At 41.8% G+C, this 20,227-nt stretch overlaps 1 protein-coding gene across 1 annotated transcript in view; it reads left to right on the top strand.

The window, feature by feature from the left end:
* Positions 1–974: 974 nt before the first annotated feature.
* Positions 975–20,227, top strand: part of sars1 (seryl-tRNA synthetase 1) — a 30,749-nt gene continuing 11,496 nt past the window's right edge. Inside the window, exons 1-8 of the mRNA XM_038819895.1 lie at positions 975–1,218; positions 7,259–7,329; positions 8,634–8,714; positions 12,267–12,425; positions 12,700–12,843; positions 16,417–16,572; positions 18,875–19,096; positions 19,685–19,814. Coding sequence (XP_038675823.1) covers positions 1,083–1,218; positions 7,259–7,329; positions 8,634–8,714; positions 12,267–12,425; positions 12,700–12,843; positions 16,417–16,572; positions 18,875–19,096; positions 19,685–19,814 — 1,099 coding nt within the window. The 5' untranslated portion in view covers positions 975–1,082. The remainder of the gene's footprint in view (positions 1,219–7,258; positions 7,330–8,633; positions 8,715–12,266; positions 12,426–12,699; positions 12,844–16,416; positions 16,573–18,874; positions 19,097–19,684; positions 19,815–20,227) is intronic.

Raw genomic sequence — 20,227 nt, 5'->3', positions numbered from 1 at the left:
AAACCACAACCATATTCTAAATTTCAAATTTATAACAAGATGCTCGCCAGCATTTCTTAAAGGAAATTAGGGATGGACAACAAAGGCAGGCTTTGCTAGTGATGCCCACATCCCACACGTTTAAAAAGAACACTTTTGTGCCCTATCCTTACTACTCCTTGATTTCCTTGGTGTCTTCTGTATTGCTCATATTTTTTAACCTGATGATGTCAGTTGCTGTAGCTGACAATCTATTCCAAGATTATAAATGAGCAAAGTATACAATTTTGTGTAAAAATTACCAGTGCTGAAATCAGAAATGAAACAATAACTCAGGACCCATCTGAATGCAGGGACAGTTCAGACAGGTTTCCACTGGCAACCTACCTTTCTGTGTGTGTATTGCCAACCATACATTTAATAAAGTCTTGACAGGATGTATTTTGGGAAAATACTTCACTGCACATCAACTCATCTTCGTTTACATCCTACTTCCTACGCAGCACAATGTTCCCAGTTAAGCAGGCTGTGGGACAAGTGCATATTACCTACACAGGGCAAAAGGCAAATTCTGGAAATCTTACATTTGAAAAGGCGCACAGAAAATGATTCAAATACACAGCAGGTCAGTCAACCTCTCACAAAAAGGGCAAGTTGCAATTTTGGGTGGTTATCTTTCAGCACAACAGCATCTGGATAAGGTTACGGTTTCGTGACAATGACAACTCCAAGGTATCAACCACAGGCATTATCTTCGCCTTTCCCTTTCCATTTTGCCCGGGAGTACATCTCCTAATCGCATCGACACTTTCAAAATCTTTATGAAATTGCGTGTCGTGTCTTCCGCTTGTGAGAGTTCAACGCTGCAAAAACACGTCCAGCGCATTGCCCCGCCCCCCACTACCATTGACAAACATGCCTTGCAGTGTTGACCAGGCGCCTGCGGGTGGCGCTGCACCGGGCGGCTGCCGGGACTGCGGCGCCGTGCCGGCAGGGCTTCTGCGCATGCTCGGCGGGCGAGCGAGCCAGCAGTCTGAGCGACTGTCGGGTGGATCCAGTCAATTCACGGAGTAGCAGAGCAGGGAAGGGAAGGAAAGGCCACCATGGTGCTCGATCTGGATCTGTTCCGCAAGGACAAGGGCGGAGACCCCGAGAAGATCCGGGAGAATCAAGTCAGCCGTTTCAAAGATGTGTCGCTGGTGGACAGACTGGTGGAGGCGGACTCGGAATGGAGGAAATGTGGGTGTCGATGCGATCTTGGGATGGGGGAAGAGGGTATAACTGGGTCTGAGGGTGGGTTGTGGGATGCCCCAATCCCACAGGCCCATGGAGGGAGTGGGTGTACTGCGCATGCCCAACTCACCCCCGCCCCCCATCTGCAGGTTTGTCAGATCCTGAATGGAAAGGCGTCTGGATTGTGACTGAACCACTTCATGTGTGGCTCAGGGCGGGTTGGCAACTGCAGAGGCACGATTGGCCTGAGATGTCATTCTGGTGTTTTTTTGCTGACAATTGGCCAGCCTTCTGTATGGGCTGCACCCTTTAGAGGTTGCCATTCACATTTTAGAAATGGCACATCAAATCCACATCATTCACATTTTAGAAATGGCATGGTGGCACAGTGGTTGGTACTGCTGCCTCACAGTGCCAGGGACCCGGGTTCAATTCCGGCCTTGGGTGACTGTGTGGAGTTTGCACTTTCTCCCCGTGTCTGCGTGGGTTTCCTCCAGGAGCCGCGGTTTCCTCCCACAGTCCAAAAATGTGCAGGTTAGGTGGATTGGTCGTGCTAAATTCTCCCTTAGTGTCCAACGGTTAGATGGGATTACAGGGCCGAGGCGGGGGAGTGGGCCTAGGTAGGATGATTTTCGGAGGGACGGTGCAGACTCGATGGGCTGGCTGACCTCTTGCACTGTAAGGATCAAATGAGCAAGAATGTTTTTGTGGGGAGCCCTAAACTTTACTGGTCAGCAGATCTGCCATTCAGACTCAAAGCTGAGGTCTGCTGGTTATGGTGCTTCGATAGGGAGGTGAAATTCAGCACTGTGTCAAACCAGCTGCTGAGCTGGCATGGTGAATCTTTGTGACTTAACTCATCTTAATAGGCTACAATGGTTCTCTATAACCGTACTCACTGAATAATTACATTTTTAACTGTTGAGAAAGTGCTTGATGCAGGCTGTATCAGTACACCACGCACTCAGGACAATCTCCATTGCAGGAGAGTAGAGTTCCAACTGGGCAGAAGCAAAGCAACGATATCGCCAAACTAAAACCTGAATTACTGCGAATGTCTTTAGATCAGTAACTGCTGTGAAAATGCAGTTTTAGTATTTGCCGATGTAATCAGTTTTATTTAGGTAATTTCTAGTCATGTGCAACCAAAGAGAAAATGCTGGAAAATCTCAGCAGGTCTGGCAGCATCTGTAAGGAGAGAAAAGAACTAACATTTTGAGTTCAGATGACCCTAGTCTAGGCATGTGCACTTTGGTATTTAAACAAATTACACCATTCCTAAAATAAGTAACAACTCAAATGCTATGTGACCTTTTTTAAAAATAAGGTGCATTTATTTCTACCACTGGAAGAGGATCTTTTGTGAATTGTCTATAAGGCACTTCCTGACAAATGCTTTAAGTGGCAGAATAACGTTCGTGCAATAACCATGTGCTTCCACAGGGTGTCTGCTATTGACTCTCTAAAGCTGATGCAATCTCATCCAAGCCAGATTTTAGTTTTGCTTTCCAAATTAATGCATGAAATATTTTATTTTGTCTGGTCTTTTGCCATAATTTTAGTTCAGTATCTTTATTTCTAAATTTATGTTTAAGTTGATGTGACTCTTTCTAAGGGAGTAATTAAAATGTGGCCAATTGTACAGCCTTACATTTTCACTAAATTTAGCATTTAAACGATGGAGCAATGACAGGACTCCAAACCCATGAGCTGTATTTTCCTCTGAGTGAAGTACTCAAAATTCATTACTTCCATAGCAACACATTATTAAAGTCATGTTCTTTCTGCAGTAAATACTCCTGCAAATTTTCTAGAATTATTTTAATACATGACTGCCACTCCCCTGAGCTGATGAATCACTACTCCTCCATGTTGAACCCCACTTGGAGGCAGCACTAGCACAGAATGTACTCTGGGCGGGTGATTATGAACTCTATCACAAGGAGTGGCTCATTGGAACCACTACAGCCTGAGTTGACCGAGTCCTAAAGGACATAATTGCTCGACTAGGTCTGAGGCAGGTGGTGAGGTAACCAACGAGAGGGAAAAACATGCTTACCAATCTGTGTGCTGTGGGTGCATCTATTTGTGACCCTATTGATACGAGTGACCACTGCACAGTCCATGTGGAGATGAAGTCCTGTCTTCACGTTGAGGATGACACTACCACTGTGCTAAATGGGATAGACTTCAAACAGATCTAGCAACTCAAAACTGAGCATCCACGAGGTGCTATGGGTCATCAGCAGCTGCAAAATTGTACCAAACTATCTGTAATTGTGGCCTGGCATATTCAGTGGATCAACCCTAGTTCAATGAAGAGCGCAGGAGGACATAGAATCCCTACCGTGCAGTAGGAGGCCATTTGGCCCATTGTGTCTGCACCGACTTTCTGAAAGAACACCCTACCTCGGCCCAATTCTCCCCCCCTCATCCTCTTAACCCCACGTAACCTGCATGTCTTTGGACTGTGGGAGGAAACTGGTGCACCCAGAGGAAACCCACGCAGTCACAGGGAGAATGTGCAAATTCCACTCAGTCACCCAAGGCCAGAATTGAACCTGTGTCCTTGGTGTTGAGAGGCAGCAGCACTGATCACTGTGCCCTGCCAGAAGCAGCGTCCGGTATACCTAAAAGTTGTCAAACGTTGGTGAAGCTATAATGCCAGACTACTTGCATGCCAAACAGCATAAACAGCAGGTAATACATAGAACATACAGTGCAGAAGGAGGCCAATCGGCCCATTGAGTCTGCACCGACCCTCTTAAGCCCTCACTTCCACCCTAACCCCGTAACCCAAAACCCCGTCCTATCCTTTTTGGTCACTAAGGGCAATTTATCATGGCCAATCCACCTAACCTGCACGTCTTTGGACTGTGGGAGGAAACTGGGGCACTCGGAGGAAACCCACACAGACACGGGGAAAATGTGCAGACTCCGCACAGACTGTGACCTAGCAAGGAATTGAACCTGGGACCCTGGCGCTGTGAAGCCACAGTGCTATCCATTTGTGCTACTGTGCTGCCCTATGCTAATGGAGCTAAGCATTCCACAACCAATGATCAATCTAAGCTCTGCAGTTCTGCCACATCCAATTGGAAATGGTGAGACTATTTAAACAATTCATTGGAGGGAGGAGGTGGCTTCACAAATATCCCCATCCTCAATAATGGAGGAGCCCAGAATATCACAAAAAATAAGGCTGAAGCATTCGCAACAATCTTCATTCAGAAGTGCCAAGTGAATCATTCTTCTTGGCCTCCTCCCGAGGTCCCCATTATCGCAGATGCCAGTCTTCAGCCAATGTGATTCACTCCACATGATATCAAGAAACTGCTGAGGGCATTGGATACTGCAAAGGCTATGGACCCTGACAATAATACTGAAGACTTGTGCTCCCGAACTTTCTGCTCCCCCAGCCAAGCTGTTCAAGTACCATTACAACACTGGCATCTACCCGGCATGTGGCAAATTGCCCAACTATGTCCTGTGCACAAAAAGTAGAACAAATCCAACCAGGCCAATTACCATCCCATCAGTCTACACTTAATCATCAGTAAAGTAATGGAAGTGGTCCTCTATTGTGCTATCAAACAGTACTTAATTAGCAATAACCTGCTCCAGGTCGCGGAGTTTGGGTTCTGTCAGTATCACTCAGCTCCTGACCTCATTACAGCTTTAGGTCAAACATGGACAAAAAAGTTGGACTCCAGAGTTGAGAGTGTCTACCCTTGACATTAAGGCAACACTTGTCATAAAGGAGCCCCAGCTAAATTGGAGTCAATGGAAATAGGGGGGAAACTGTCTGTTGGTTGGCACAAAGAAAGATGGTTGTGGCTGTTGGAGGTCAACCATCTCAGCTCCAGACATTACTGGAGGAGTTCTCAGGGTAGCGCCTAGGCCTAACCATCTTCAGCTGTTTCATCAATGACCTTCCTTCCATCATAAGGTCGGAAGTGGCGATATTTGCAGATGGTTCCGCAATGTGCAGTACCATTCGCAACTCAGATACTGAAGCAGTCCATGCCCAAATGCAGCAACAACTAGGCGATATCCAGGCTTGGGCTGGCAAGTGGCAAATAATGTTTGTGCCACAAAGTACCAGGCAATGATCATCTCCAACAAGAGAGAATCTAACCATTTACCCCTTGACATTCAATGGCTATACCATTTCTCAATCACCCACTATCAACATTTTAGGGGTTACCATTGACCAGGAACTGAACTGGACTGGCCATATGAATATTTTGTATACAATAGCAGGTCAGAGGCTCGGAATCTTGCGGCAGGTAACTTTAAATAAACTTTCCTGTTAGCTGAGGAGTGAGTAATGCACAACAGGGTATGTATGATTTTTTTTCTCACATAAATTACTCCCACTGTATGGGAGAAATTAGATTTCATTATTCAGGAAGGCTGGATATTGCAGTGAGTGAATCAGTATCTCGGGTAAAAACAAAATGCTGGAAAAACTCAGCAGGTCTAGCAGCATCTGTCCATGTTTTTATTTAAGTATCTCTGGGATCTAAGTTTAATCCAGTTGAGACTGAGAGTAGAAGTTTCATTGGGCGAAAAGGCAATTCCTACGCTAAGTTGATATTAATTGTCAGTCTCACTCAGGTCACAGGGTAGCCACAGAGTAATCAAATTTGTCATAAAGAGTACTCTGGTGAAATTAGGGCAGTGAGCACTTAATTGTACTGTACCTTCAGTGAAAGTGACACTCGGTGACTGTAAAGGAGTGGTTTTCTACTTTTCTGTATTGACAGCTTTCATTTTTTTTAAATCAGCAAAAATGCAATGCAGTAGACATTTCACTAAGTTACAGGCTTCAGTTATATGTAGAGTCAAAAAGATCTGGGATTGTTCTCCTTAATATGGGACATCACAGAATTGCTATGGTGCAGAAGGAGGCCATTTGGTCCACTGTCTACACCGGCTCTCGAACGAGCATCATGATTTAGTGCCATTCCCCTTCCTTTTCCCCATATCCCTGCACATTGTTTCTATTCAAGCAATCATCTACAGAATCATCGAATTGGATTTAATTAATTTAACGTTCAAAACTCTACTGCCTATCTCGTGGTGCACTAAATCCTATTTGCGTTTACTGACCTGTTTGTTTCCAAAATGTTCTTCCTGCTTTCAGAACCCTCCATGGCCAATTCCTTCCCAATTTCTGTAATCTTCTGAGTTTGAAAAGATCTAGTCATTAATCTCACAGTGACATTAAACAACACTCCAGAAATCTACAATTATTCTTTCCGGGCTTTATCTGTTGTGCAGCAGCAATTATACCTGATTGAAAAAATTCTAACTTTCCAACAGTGGCATCATAAAAAACAGGGAGGTTCTCACCGGATCAACTGATTTCAGTGATTGCTGATTCTGGGTGCAAGATTAGCATTGGGGGGCGAATGACAGACCACAGCGTTAACATTTCTGAGTTAACCTGTCTGTGCACCAAATCCAGTTTTAAATAGGCAATGACATGAAACACCAAAACTCTAACTTCAAAAACCCAGTCGTGAATTTTCAAAAATGCCAATCTTGATTTTCTTTTCTTGTCTTAATCTTTAATAAAGAGCTATTAATTGTTCCATTTCTTCAGGGGAATTCGGATGACTCCAATTTTTGTTTTGCAAGCACATATGTTCCACGTAGTACAACTGATATGGAATCACCACCTTTTTGTTTTGAAATACAGAAATGTTATCTTCAATAGGGAAAACAGTCATTTTCAGACATTCAAAGTTTTTTGGTACTTAAAATGTTTAATTTCAAATTGGAAAAAAAATTCAGGGCACGCATGTCAGAAGAAACTTAAAAACTTTTTTTACTGAAGAGAAGTGGGAGTTGTTATTTGATAATGCACCTAACTAGTTTATTTAACTAGGTTTTTGCAAGCCTGTTTGCTATCCGAAGATAGATACACCATCTTTAACCCAGTGCTTTCCATTGCTCAATGCATGTCCCTGCTTCTTGCTTTTTACACTAAACGTACAACTGTCGTGTTTTCTGCTAATGACTTTCTGTTCTTGACCAGGTCGGTTCCGTGTCGACAACTTAAACAAACTGAAAAACCTTTGCAGTAAAACAATTGGAGACAAAATGAAGGTAAATTAATCTTATCTAAAATTACCAGATCACTATTGTCGATGATGATGGTCCCCACTCAGCGCCACAAAGTCATTTTAGTAGATCAAAAGAAAAAAAAGTTTTTAAATTGCAATTTTATAGCACCTTTCACACTTTGTGGATGTTCCAAAGTGCTTCATGGCAATTGAAGTTAAAGTCATAGTTATAATCTAGTTAAACATGCCAGCCAATTTCTATGGAGCAAGCCCCCCAAATACGAATAAGATAAAACGCCGAGATAAGCTGTTTTTAATGATGTTGGTTGAGGGATAAATCTTGACCAGGAGATGTGTCTTGTTTTCCTTTAATAGTGCCATAGGATTGTTTAAAATCACCTTGCAAAGGAACAGTTAGATTTTTCTGCAAAAAGCCAACACCTCTGCTAGTAGCCCAGCTTGTATGCTGAACGTTCTGGAGTTGTGCTTCAACCCATGATCTTCTAACTCTGAGGCAAGAGTGCTATCACACAGCCCAGACTGATAAACTCATCAAATAATCAATTTCACTTCACAGATATTGTGGATTTTGATTTCCTAAAAAGCCTTTGATAAACTATTGCATAGATGTCAATACGATTGTGTGCTATGGAAATAGTGGTTACGTTTTAAGGTACATTGCCAATTGGTTGCATTAATGGGGGTCATGGTTATTAATTATAGCAGTTCTATGTGGGGCCCAGTCAATAGTGGATCTTTTAATTTCAACATGTTACAGCTTTGCATGCTACTGTATTCAATAAATGATGGTCGATTAAATTGTGTATTGGCAAGTAAAATGTTTGGTGATTTTGTGAGTCGTGATTTGGATAATTGGACTGAGGCATGCTTTCAGCTAACCCGGCAAACAATTAATTTGTACAGTACTAAAAATTCCAAAATCAGATTGGTTAAGCAGATTTGGGGCCTCACGGTAGCATGGTGGTTAGCATCAATGCTTCACAGCTCCAGGGTCCCAGGTTCGATTCCCGGCTGGGTCACTGTCTGTGTGGAGTCTGCACGTCCTCCCTGTGTGTGCGTGGGTTTCCTCCGGGTGCTCCGGTTTCCTCCCACAGTCCAAAGATGTGCGGGTTAGGTGGATTGGCCATGCTAAATTGCCCGTAGTGTAAGGTTAATGGGGGGATTGTTGGGTTATGGGTATACGGGTTACGTGGGTTTAAGTAGGGTGATCATTGCTCGGCACAACATCGAGGGCCGAAGGGCCTGTTCTGTGCTGTATGTTCTATTTATGATTGTTCAATACACATTTATGAAACAGTTTTAGTTTTATCACTTTTTTTTCCACAGAAAAAAGAGCCTGTCGGCAAAAGTGATGCTCTACCACAAAGTTCACAGAACCTAGATGATCTGAATGCTGAAGTGTTAAGTGTAAGTGGCACTGATTCAATTATCATCTTTTATTTCTACCATTGTTGCTGCACATCTGTATTTATCGTTGTTAAATAAAATGTAGTTTGAATACAGTTAAGTTGTTTTGGCCAGCAGTTAGATTTGTGGTGAGCAACCATTGAATGTAAAATCCACTGAAGAAGGGCAGCACGGTGGCAGTGGTAGCACTGCAGTCTCACGGCGCCGAGGTCCCAGGTTCTATCCCGGCTCTGGGTCACTGTCCGTGTGGAGTTTGCATATTGCAAGGTAGGTGGATTGAACACGCTAAATTGCCCCTTAATTGGAAAAAATGAATTGGGTACTCTAAATTTATTTTTTAAATGCTCTGAAGAGTAACATTAATATAATTCATGTGTCTGACTTGAATATAAATACTTAATTTTTATACCTGTGTTTGGGTGAGTTCCATCCTTGATTTTTGGTACTTTTGGTTTATTTCTTCATGACTTGGCTTACTGCTTACATTTGCGGGAGCAGCCTTATACTTTATTCCTTGGTTACTACCAGCGCTTTCTGTAGCTACTGATACAAACAGGTAGCACTAGAGACCACTCTTGTATTGATTTCTTTCCCATCTGATTATCTTTTCTCCCGATGTGAAGCAACTCAGATTGGGAAAAGTGTGGAGCAGGATTCAAACTGGTGTGTGCCCTTGCTCTATGTCATTAACAATGAATGCACTTGCACTCTTGAGTCACCATGTAACCTTGTTGCTGTATTCTTCTTGGAATTCTGCAGGTGAATTTAATGGTTGTCAGTTCTAAAAAAGAAAACTTTTATTATAATAATCTTTATTGTCACAAGTAGGCTTACATTAACACTGCAGTGAAGTTACTGTGAAAAGCCCCTAGTCGCCACATTCCGGCGCCTGTTCAGGTACACTGAGGGAGAATTCAGAATGACCAAATTATCTAACAGCACATCTTTCGGGACTTGTGAGAGGGAACCGGAGCATCCAGAGGAAACCCACGCAGACACAGGGAGAATGTGCAGACTCCACACAGACAGTGACCCAAGCCGGGAATTGAACCTGGGACCCTGGCACTGTGAAGTAACAGTGCTAACCACTGTGCTACCGTGCAAAACTTGGGATAAAACTAGAAAATGTTAGTAACACACAGCAAATCCATAACTAGCTGTGAAGAGAAAAGTTTAAAGTTTCAGTGTAGTCTCTTCATGGAAGGTAAGCAAGACCCTGTGTAACAAAGGAGCAGGGAAGAAATTTCAAATGTCAAGTATGCCTCCTCCTATCTTAAAAGAGCAATTACTCGGTTTGTTGGCCTGTACTTAGTCTTTTTTTTAAAAAGAAGCCATAAAAAAGCAAAATTATTCAAGTCATCTCTGTTAGTCAGGATAGATGTTCGAAAGGCAAATAGGGAAATCAGCTCCAAAATGGAAGGAAATCAAAACAAAAGTTCTGTGGAGAAAATGGGAGCGATGGCTAAGGACTAAAGTTGCTGGTTTCAGTGTAAGTTAAATTGTTGAACATTCTGATGAAGTGATATGAATTCAGTTTACATCGGGTTTTGTTGAGATGGTAATGGAGGCTGTAAATGGAGTAACTGTTGGATGATAAGTCGGGTTGGTCAGGATTGTACTTTTGGGCAGAACAGAGAAATTTGGAGAAGTGACTACTCAATCTGTATATGGCCATTTTGCTGTAGAGTTTATTCTGAACAGTGAATTCTCAGTACATCAGACTGGAGGAAATGTGTTGTCTCAGATTTAAACTCTGGAGAGTGGTGTAGGAAGAGATAATCAGACTGGAACAGTTGTGCTGGGAAGAGCCAGGTGAAGGATAGCTCGAGGAATCATCCAGCAAATTTTAATTACTTCCAGCTTTATAAATAAAAATCTTCAATACTTTTGGTGCACTTTGTTATGGGGGTATTCCAGCATATACTATACCTGTTGCTGGGCTGATATTTAATTTACGTACACGTGGAACAAAACAACGGCACCTTGTAATTTAGTAATTTTACTCCATGACAGGGAGATATTTGCCAGCCACCTGTATAGAATGGATAGAAAATTACTGTTCCAAATGCTCGGACAACTATATCAAATCAGCTTCAAAAGCTCATCCTTTCTGCTGTTTGCCATTTCAATCCACCCATTCCTGTTGAAACAATTTTTTCCTAGTGCCTCTCACCTCGCTAATACTTTCAGTAAGCTTTAAACTTATGCATGGTAGTTTATAGTCAGGATGAAGGTAAACATTTGGCTACAGGTTGATTTGTTGGCTATTTTACATCAGTGCAGTATACTCCAGGTTCAATCACATTTAAATTGAGCAATTCTTAGTATTTTGTGGATTGTTTATTTTAAGGAATCTACGAGAAATGATTGATCATTCTATTCTCTTGTGATGGCCATGACTTTAAAAATGACTGGACTTGTGAAGCTTTGGTTGCTTATTTTGGTTCCGGTTTAAGATAATAAGTGTGTTGAAAAGGAAGTAATAAAGTACATACTTTGGAGAAATGAGGTACAATGACTAAAGATCATTGTAAGAAGTCTTAAAACACCAGGTTAAAGTCCAAAAAGTTTGTTTCGAATCATTAGCTTTCGGAGTGCAGCCCCTTCTGCAGGTGAGTAGCTGCGCTCTGAAAGCTAGTGATTCGAAACAAACCTGTTGGACTTTAACTTGTTGTTGCAAGACTTTATACTGTGCCCACCCCAGTCCAACGCCGGCATCTCCACATAAAGATCATTGAGGTGAGATTGTTGTTGCACTTCAGTCTAAAACTAGCTATTTCTATTTTGTTACAGCTTGTTCTGGATTTATGTTTTCTGAGTCTATTACTTGAGGCAGCATGCAGTTTAATGCTGCTTATTCATGAATTCTTATCCACGTTTCAGCTCTGCTTATATTATGGTAAAGCTAAATTTCTGGATTGTAGTGTGCTTGTGTGCTTATTGTAACTTTAATTCCCTGGAATATTATAAAGACAAGAACCAAGGGCCTGTAGGATGCATCTTCACATCTACAGTTTTATTTAGGCAGGCCATCTTGGTGAGGTGGAAAGTGGCAACCATGTTGTTACCTGTGAGTAATGGCTGACATGGGGGAGAGATTTTTTTATTGCATTTTCTCAGTTTGCATTTTGACGCTACATCACCTTAAGCTGAAAATAGACAGGTGGTGTTCTAGGTCAAGTGGAGAAGTATTGTTGTAGGAACACGGCCCATCTGACACCCTGAGGTGGCTGAATGAGCAAGGAAGCACTCCCTCCTTCCCTTTCCTTATTCATTAGGAACAAATAAAGCCATATGAATTTTTGTGGATTTGAAATTTCTGCGTGAATGATTTTTGTCCTTTAACACTAAACCTTTTCCCAGTTTAATTCCCTTTTTCGGCAGCATATGTCCTCAGCAGAATATAATTGCAAGTAGGGGTTGCACAATGTTAAAATTAGTTTTGTAATGCAGCACAAGTTAAGCTGACTAATACAACAAATGACTGCATTGTATTTTATCATAGCTTCTCAAGCTACAAATTTCTAATGGTTAGATGTTCTTAATCTTTAGGGTTTAAATGTAACTCAGATCAAGAAAGTACGTGTTCTCGTCGATGAAGCTATTGGCAAATGTGATGCAGAACGTCTGAAACTGGAAGGACAGAGGCTAGACAGTCTGAGAGAAATTGGTAATATCCTGCATCCCTCTGTACCCATCAGCAATGATGAGGTATGAACACAGCTCATCTTACTTCTGATTTGATTTATGTCTTGTCTTGAGCAATTGTATAATCCCGAAACTAAGAATGTACTATATAAAGCATTTGTCCAAACAATTAGCCTTCATAATTCAGAATTTGTAGACATATTTGCACAAGGGTTAACAATTGTAATGTCACTATTGTCAGCCTATTGAGAGTTCATCTGCAGTTGATCGTTAAAATTTGTTTCTGATGTAGAATAGGATATAAATTTAAAGGATTCCTATGTTCCTCCATTCGCAGGATGTAGACAATAAAGTGGAACGAACATGGGGAGACTGTACAGCCATGAAGAAATACTCCCATGTTGACCTGGTGGTTATGGTTGATGGTTTTGAAGGAGAGAAGGCAGCTGTAGTAGCAGGGAGCCGAGGGTATTTCTTGAAGGTGAGTTTAAAAGAGGTTCAGTGATGATTTTCTTTAAAAGAATTGACTGGACGGGAAGCACATAATGACTACTTTTCTTGCAGCCTTTGGGCTCTTCTTTTCTTTTGGTTTCTCTTTTTCTCTCTCCTAGATTTCTCCATCATGTAAATCTGATTGGGGCCTCTTTTATTCTGATTTAACCTCTCCCTCACCACAATCATCATCTGCCCCTTGTTTGAGCAACCGTTTTTTGACCAACCAGGTATCTTTCATGTGAGCATCACACCATTACATACATATTCACACCTATCTTATTATTTTTTATCTTAATGCACCATGAACTTATTACCCAGAGATTTAAATATTGTGCACAGCCAATTCCGGCTCATCTTTTTTTGCTGTTAGTAAGAAAGCTTTTTAGTAGCTTGGCACACTTTGCCCATTTCTATATCTGTTGAGATTGGTTTCTAATAGTAGTAAAACTAGATTTTAACAATTTGTATTCTGATTAGTAACCTAATAATATTGCACTACTGAAGGTTTTTTCTTTCTGAGGCAGAACGGTGTAAGTCTCCTCTCTGGTACCTCACTTTTCAGGTATTCACTTCATGTCTAAGCCTCACAGTGTGGGTTGTTTTACTGCAGCGAACAAGCATCATAGGTGAGCATGATTGCCTTCACCTGATGGTGCTAGATTCTGGGATGAATTTGAACATTCTGGCCTTGGTTAGCTCAGCCACTTAGTATTCATTGGATAAATTCCACAAGCCATCAAAGGAGCTGAGCATCTTGCCAGTCATCTCAACTGTGGCTAGCTCTTAACTTTGCTTCTTTAAGGTGACTCTTCATAGAATTATCATAGAATTTACAGTGCAGAAGGAGGCCATTTGGCCCATCGAGTCTGCACTGGCTCTTGGAAAGAGCACCCTACCCAAGGTCAACACCTCCACCCTATCCCCATAACCCAGTAACCCCACCCAACATTAAGTGCAATTTTGGACACCAAGGGCAATTTATCATGGCCAATCTACCTAACCTGCACATCTTTGGACTGTGGGAGGAAACCGGAGCACCTGGAGGAAACCCACGCACATACAGGATAGGCAGTTATGAACTGACGAGTGATTTTTAGCACCAACTTTCTTACTCCCAAATAGGCTCATTGGGTAAATATACTGAGCCAAACAAATTAAGTTTTTTCATGGTTTTCTAGGATTTAAGTCCGTGTACGATTAAAGAACTACTTTGGCTTTGCAGCTCTAAGATCAACCACGGTTCCTGTTTCTGATAGCAGACATTTCGGGTATTTTGGCTGTGTTGGAGAGTAACTAAACATGTCTAATAGTAACCCCAGTACCTTCCAATGCAGCCCGTGTTGGGGAGTGATCTGGCAGAGCCCATCTGGAATTATTTTTCATGTAACCATAGAAAGAACACGAAAGGCCTTTTCCTGAGAATTGAGTGCATATGTGTGAGAGAGAGGTGAGCGTGTGTGAGACTGATAGGAGAATTCAACTCTCCAGCAGCACTCCTAATATTAAACAGTTGATTAGCAAAGGAAGCACCATCATTCCTCCCATTTAAAATGACAAAAAAAAGGAAAGACTTGAATACTTTGTTTTGATCACCTCCCCAACCAGCCCGTGCTTGCAAAATTCAAAACTGTGTCCAGCAATAGATGTGATTCCACGATTGGACAACATTTGCTAAATAATCCTCCATGTGCTATGGATTACACTGACAATCAATTTAAGGTTGTCCACTGCCGGGGTCAGCAGAATACACTGACAATCAATTTAAGGTTGTCCACTGCCGGGGTCAGCAGAAGTTAGCTGGCTCGCGGGAGTGCTATGGAGAGATTAACGCGGCTGGGAGGGGTCCTAGCCTTGGGGGGGGGGGGGGGGGGGGGGGGTGTACCGGGTTGCTGCTGAAATGGCCAGGAAGGAGCTGGAGTATGCGGGGAGGGGGTTTGCTGCCGTGGGCAGCGGGGGGCGCTGGCCTGGGACGGGTTATGGCTAGTCGGCAGGGGAGGGGTCAGGGAGCCCTCTGATCTGGCTGATAACGTGGAATGTGAGGGGGCTGAATGGGCCGGTTAAACGGGCCCGGATGTTTACGCACCTGAAGGGGCTGAAGGCGGACGTGGCTATGCTCCAGGAGACACACCTGAAGGTGGCGGACCAGGTTAGACTGAGGAAGACCTGGGTAGGCCAGGTGTTTCATTCGGGACTGGATGCAAAAAATCGGGGGGGGGGGGGGGGGGGGGGTGGCGATTCTGGTGGGAAAAAGGATGTCGTTTGAAGCGTCAAATGTGGTGGCTGACAGTGGAGGGAGGTATGTTATGGTGAGCGGCAAGCTGCAAGGGGAGCGGGTGGTGTTGGTGAATGTCTATACCCCAATTGGGATGATGCGGGTTTTATGCGCCGCATGTTGGGCAGCATTCCAGATCTAGAGACGGGGGGGCCTGATACTGGGGGGGGGGACTTTAACACAGTGCTGGATCCTCCATTGGATCGATCCATGTCCAGGACGGGCAGGAGGCCCGTGGCGGCTAAGGTGTTGAGGGGGTTTTTAAAAAAAAAAAAAATTTAAGGTTGTCCATTGGGCTTTTGATATGGTGCGTTTGCTTGTACTGGAAGCCATGCTGGTTCTCTTTGCAAACAGAAAGAACATGTACACACATTATGCCTGTTTCAGCTCAACAAAAGAAGTGAGTCGTTTGCTGACTCATTCCTCAGGACAATGCCTTGATCAGTCAGAGTCGAACTGCCCTGTTTAAATTTCAAACAATGCTTGGCAGTTAACTCAGTCATTGGCTATTCATGAAGGTCCGCCTTCTCAACCCTGCCCCTCACCTGAGCTGTGGTGACCATAGATAAGACCAAGAAAAGTAATTTCCTAAGAATGTGAGTATATGTGAGAGAGAGGTGAGAGTGTGTGAGACCAATAGGAGAATTCAGCTCTCCAGCAGCATTCCTAACATTAAACAGTTGGTGAGCAAAGGAAGCACCGTCAATCCTCCCATTTAAAATGACAAAAAGAAGAAAAGATTTAAATACTTTGTTTTGAACACGTATCCAACCAGCACGTGCTTGCAAAATTCAAAACAGAGAAGTAAATCACCACCAGCCATCTCTCCCCCTCAAAGGGCAGAGCAGCCTATGCTCATCTGGGGCAATGGTGTCTTTACCTTAGCTGTTAACTGGTGCATCTTCCATGGTTATTCCTCTGCAATCAGAGTCCACTAACCAACCAATCAGCATTCTCTTCTCATACAGTATATATTGTTGTTTTCCCCTTACATTGTTATTCTTGCAAAGTGTCCTCATGAGTGTCTGTTTTTTTTAGCAATACTCAAGTTCTGTGTTACCACACAACTAAAGATAATGGGGAATCTCTTGTGTTCTTTAACAGAACTTTCCCTTACCAGGACAGGGATCGAAACGAAAATCTAATTGGCCCTGATATTCGATATCAGTTCTGTATACATGCAAAATGATACTTGGCAAAACTAAGGTTAGACGTATTGCCATATACAAAAGTAGTCAATTCCTGTGGTGTGCAATGTATTTAATGTCTTCAGTCCTGTTTTTACAGGGACCCTTGGTATTTCTTGAACAAGCCCTCATCCAACATGCTCTGCGGAGCCTGTACAGCCAAGGCTATACTCCACTTTATACGCCATTCTTTATGAGAAAAGAAGTGATGCAAGAAGTGGCCCAACTTAGTCAGTTTGATGAAGAACTCTATAAGGTATTAAAGTAATAAATATGCTTTATCCTGTCATAAATCACAATAGGGGAAATATGTATCAATCTTTTCTCGAGCCTGCATCTGCTGTTTGAAATAGGATGATTCATGTTATGGTGCCATTCATGAACAGATTATCAGAATCACAATTTACCATTGCTTATACATCCCCTGTTTATCCACAACCTCACTTTATTGAGCATTATTTTAATTAAAAGCAACTACCTTTATTTTAAATCATGAAGTTTAAGGGACTCATGATTCCTTTGCGAATTTAGCTTTGTCCTCTGATGCTCAGTCAATATATGCATTTACTAATGTTATACTCAGTTGTATAGATCAGAAGATCCCACTTTTAATCCCTGGTTTATGATGAGCTGTAGAAGCCAGGTATTTCTAATACACTTAATATAGGTAAAAAGATAGCTGCTTAAAGCATAAATATTAATTCTCAGTTTTAAAATTAAAGAAAACACATATTTTGCAAACTCATTGTCATAATTTTAAAAGTAACACAGAAGTCTGATAAGACAGGCTCTTCTCATTACATTTCACCAAGGACAAGGGCTGAATCCATGGCAACGAAGCGGTAGGAGTGAAGGATTCTACGGTTCTCACGCCGTTCGAGATTAGGTTGAATTACATCTCATGATTTATACAAGCTGAAACATTTTAGACTGTGTTGCCTTGTTTTTAATAAATGGACAGTTAAAACATCGAATCAACTATATATATATATATATATTTGATTCCAACATTCTCATTAAAACAATTTTATAAAAGCAGCATAATTTACTTTACTGGATTGAAATAAACAGTTTGAATTATATTTTCGGAGTTATGTCCAGCATGGCATGACAAGATAACATAAGGTCTCCATTGTTGCAGCAGTGAGGTCAGCATGAGGTCTCCATTGTGGCAGTAGGTAGGTCAGCATTAGACCAGTTTTTACTGGTTTTGATAAAGCACATTATCGCATTCTTTAACATGCAAAAGTAAACAGGCAGGCAACAATTAGAAGTAATGTTACATATATATAAATCGACAGCTTGCCATCAAATCGAATGTGTTTGAGTCTAACTCAAACCAATTAGGATTATATTGGGGTGTGATCAGATCGCTTAAGGCAGATATGAAATAAGTTACATCAGCTAGATGGACAGCAGTTTTGGAAACTCCCAACCTATATTTTCACAAAGCCAGTCCTGTAAACCCAGCATCTTTGCTTCCGCTTCCCGAGGAACAAGGGGAGGGAGAGAGAGAAGGGCATGACTGTGAAAATAATAGATGAAATGGAAGAAGTACGCTTAGAAGAAGAAGAGTCACTACAGAACCCAGATTTAATCTTGTTCACTGATGGTTCCTCTTTTATTGACAAGGCTATCAGGAAAGCTGGGTGGGCAGTCACAAGCCCATACGAAGTATTAGCTGAAGGAAGTTTGCCCCCAGGTACATCAGCTCAGCAGGCTGAATTAAAGGCAATATGCATTGACTAATGTTATACTCGGTTGTATAGATCAGAAGATCCCACTTTTAATCCCTGGTTTATGATGAGTGAACTCATCTTAACCAGAACATCAGTGGGGATGCTGCAGGTGGCTTTGAGGAACAAAAACCAAGCATGTTTCCCATCCCTTTGGTATCCAGTGCACCTTCATAAAGAATGCGTGCATGTGGATGTTGGTGAGTTATGAGGTATTTGACCATGCTGTCATATGGTTAAATAGCATGAAGATAACCACTCTGTTGGCTGACATGTGGTACAGGTAGCAAAAAACTGGTCGGACCATTAGCTTGTACCCTGGTCTCTGAAAGATCATCTTCAAAGATGATAAAATAAGTTTATTTCTCTACAGATGCTGAGTATTTCCAGCATTTTGTGTTTTTATTTCAGACTCTTAAGATTAGGTGCAGCAAGTACCAAAAGTTTTCATCAGGAGTATCTGAATAGCAGTCAAGAGTGGCAACCCTTACAGTATCCTCTCCCAACATAGAGGTAGTGAACCCACCACTGCTCTTGCTGAAATCAGCAGACACAAACTAGCTAAGTGCTATGCAGATAAGATGTACCCACTGCAACACAAAGATCTTTCTCAGTGAGCTGTAAACAACCAGTTCTGTTTAATCCATATTTCTTTTTTTTTAAATCCAAGTAAGCCATTGTAAATGAGTGCAATTATCTAATTTAATCTAGATTTTTGCATTTCAATGCAATTTAATGTCAATGCACAAGTCAGCACTTAATGCAAGAGTGAAGGTGTCCGGAATTTTTATACTGAATTGCAAATCCCTGTTTTCTCATCAGGTTGTTGGAAAAGGCAGTGAGAAATCGGATGACAGCTCAGTCGATGAGAAATACCTGATTGCTACTTCTGAGCAGCCAATTGCAGCACTTCACAGAGATGAATGGTTAAAACCTGAGGATCTTCCTATTAAGTATGCTGGACTTTCTACCTGCTTCCGTCAGGAGGTTGGCTCACATGGCCGTGATACAAGGGGCATCTTCCGTGTGCACCAATTTGAGAAGGTTTGGAAATATAAAGTATCGAGGCTAGCTCAATAAATTATGTGACATATAACGCATACCGCCCTGTACAATGCAGATTTTATTTATGATGGCTCCCCCATTTCAGTACTAGGGCATTACTTATTTGTCTTAGTGTCCAAGGCTAAGGAAAAACATGTTCAGCCAAACTTTCTTCTCCATATTGTTCTCTCGCAGGAACATTTATGTGGGCTTCGGGGAGGATAGTTGGTTGCATAGATAGTTTATATTGGATTGCACTTGTGTAACCATCGTTAACGTGAATTGTGTTCACTTGACAGAGCAAACATCAACGCCTTATATTGTATCTGAGCCGGTACCACGGCTTCAAGGAACAAATAATTAGGGAGGAAAACTAGAGGAGAAAAAATTATCTTGGTCACTGCAGATGATATTTTGTTGCCTCAGATGTAGAATAATTTTACTATAGGGGCTAAATACATAGTGTGAAAACTTCCTTCTAACAGTGAAAACTTACAAAGTTTATTCCAACGGTAAATGATTAGACTTGCTATTTAAATTATGTCGTTAAGGAACTGGTTCAGTATAAATCTGATTTTGTCTTCACAGATTGAACAGTTTGTTTTTGCATCCCCTCATGATAATAAATCATGGGATATGTTTGATCAAATGATTGGAACTGCTGAAGAATTCTATCAGTCTTTGGGCCTTCCTTACCGCATTGTAAATATTGTATCAGGTACTTGAAAAATCATGCAGTTACTTTGGTACTGTAGTGGTCAGCGCTTGAGCATCTATAATATGTCACTTATGTGTTACGTTCAAGAAAAACATTCCTGGCATTGAAGTCATTGAAGGATTAACTACTAATTTGTAAATGATGGACTGAGAATGAAAAACAATATATTTTCTTCTTCAGTTTAAGATTGAAGCTGAAAAGCTGTGTTTTAATCAACTGTGTTTCTGCTATACATTCTGCTCTTGGTAAGAAATGTGGTTTAGATTTTTTTAAGCTAATTACTCTTGTTAGGTTTTTGATCACGCGGTTGCCTTTCTCTCATAGTGACAGCAGGGAGTATAGGAATTAGGAGCAGAAGTAGGTAATTCAGCCCTTTGAGTCTGCTCCACCGTTCAATCAGATCATGGCTGATC

This window comes from Scyliorhinus canicula, chromosome 15, assembly GCF_902713615.1.
Source record: "Scyliorhinus canicula chromosome 15, sScyCan1.1, whole genome shotgun sequence".
Lineage (NCBI taxonomy): Eukaryota > Metazoa > Chordata > Chondrichthyes > Carcharhiniformes > Scyliorhinidae > Scyliorhinus > Scyliorhinus canicula.
This window is presented reverse-complemented; position numbering and strand designations above follow the sequence as displayed.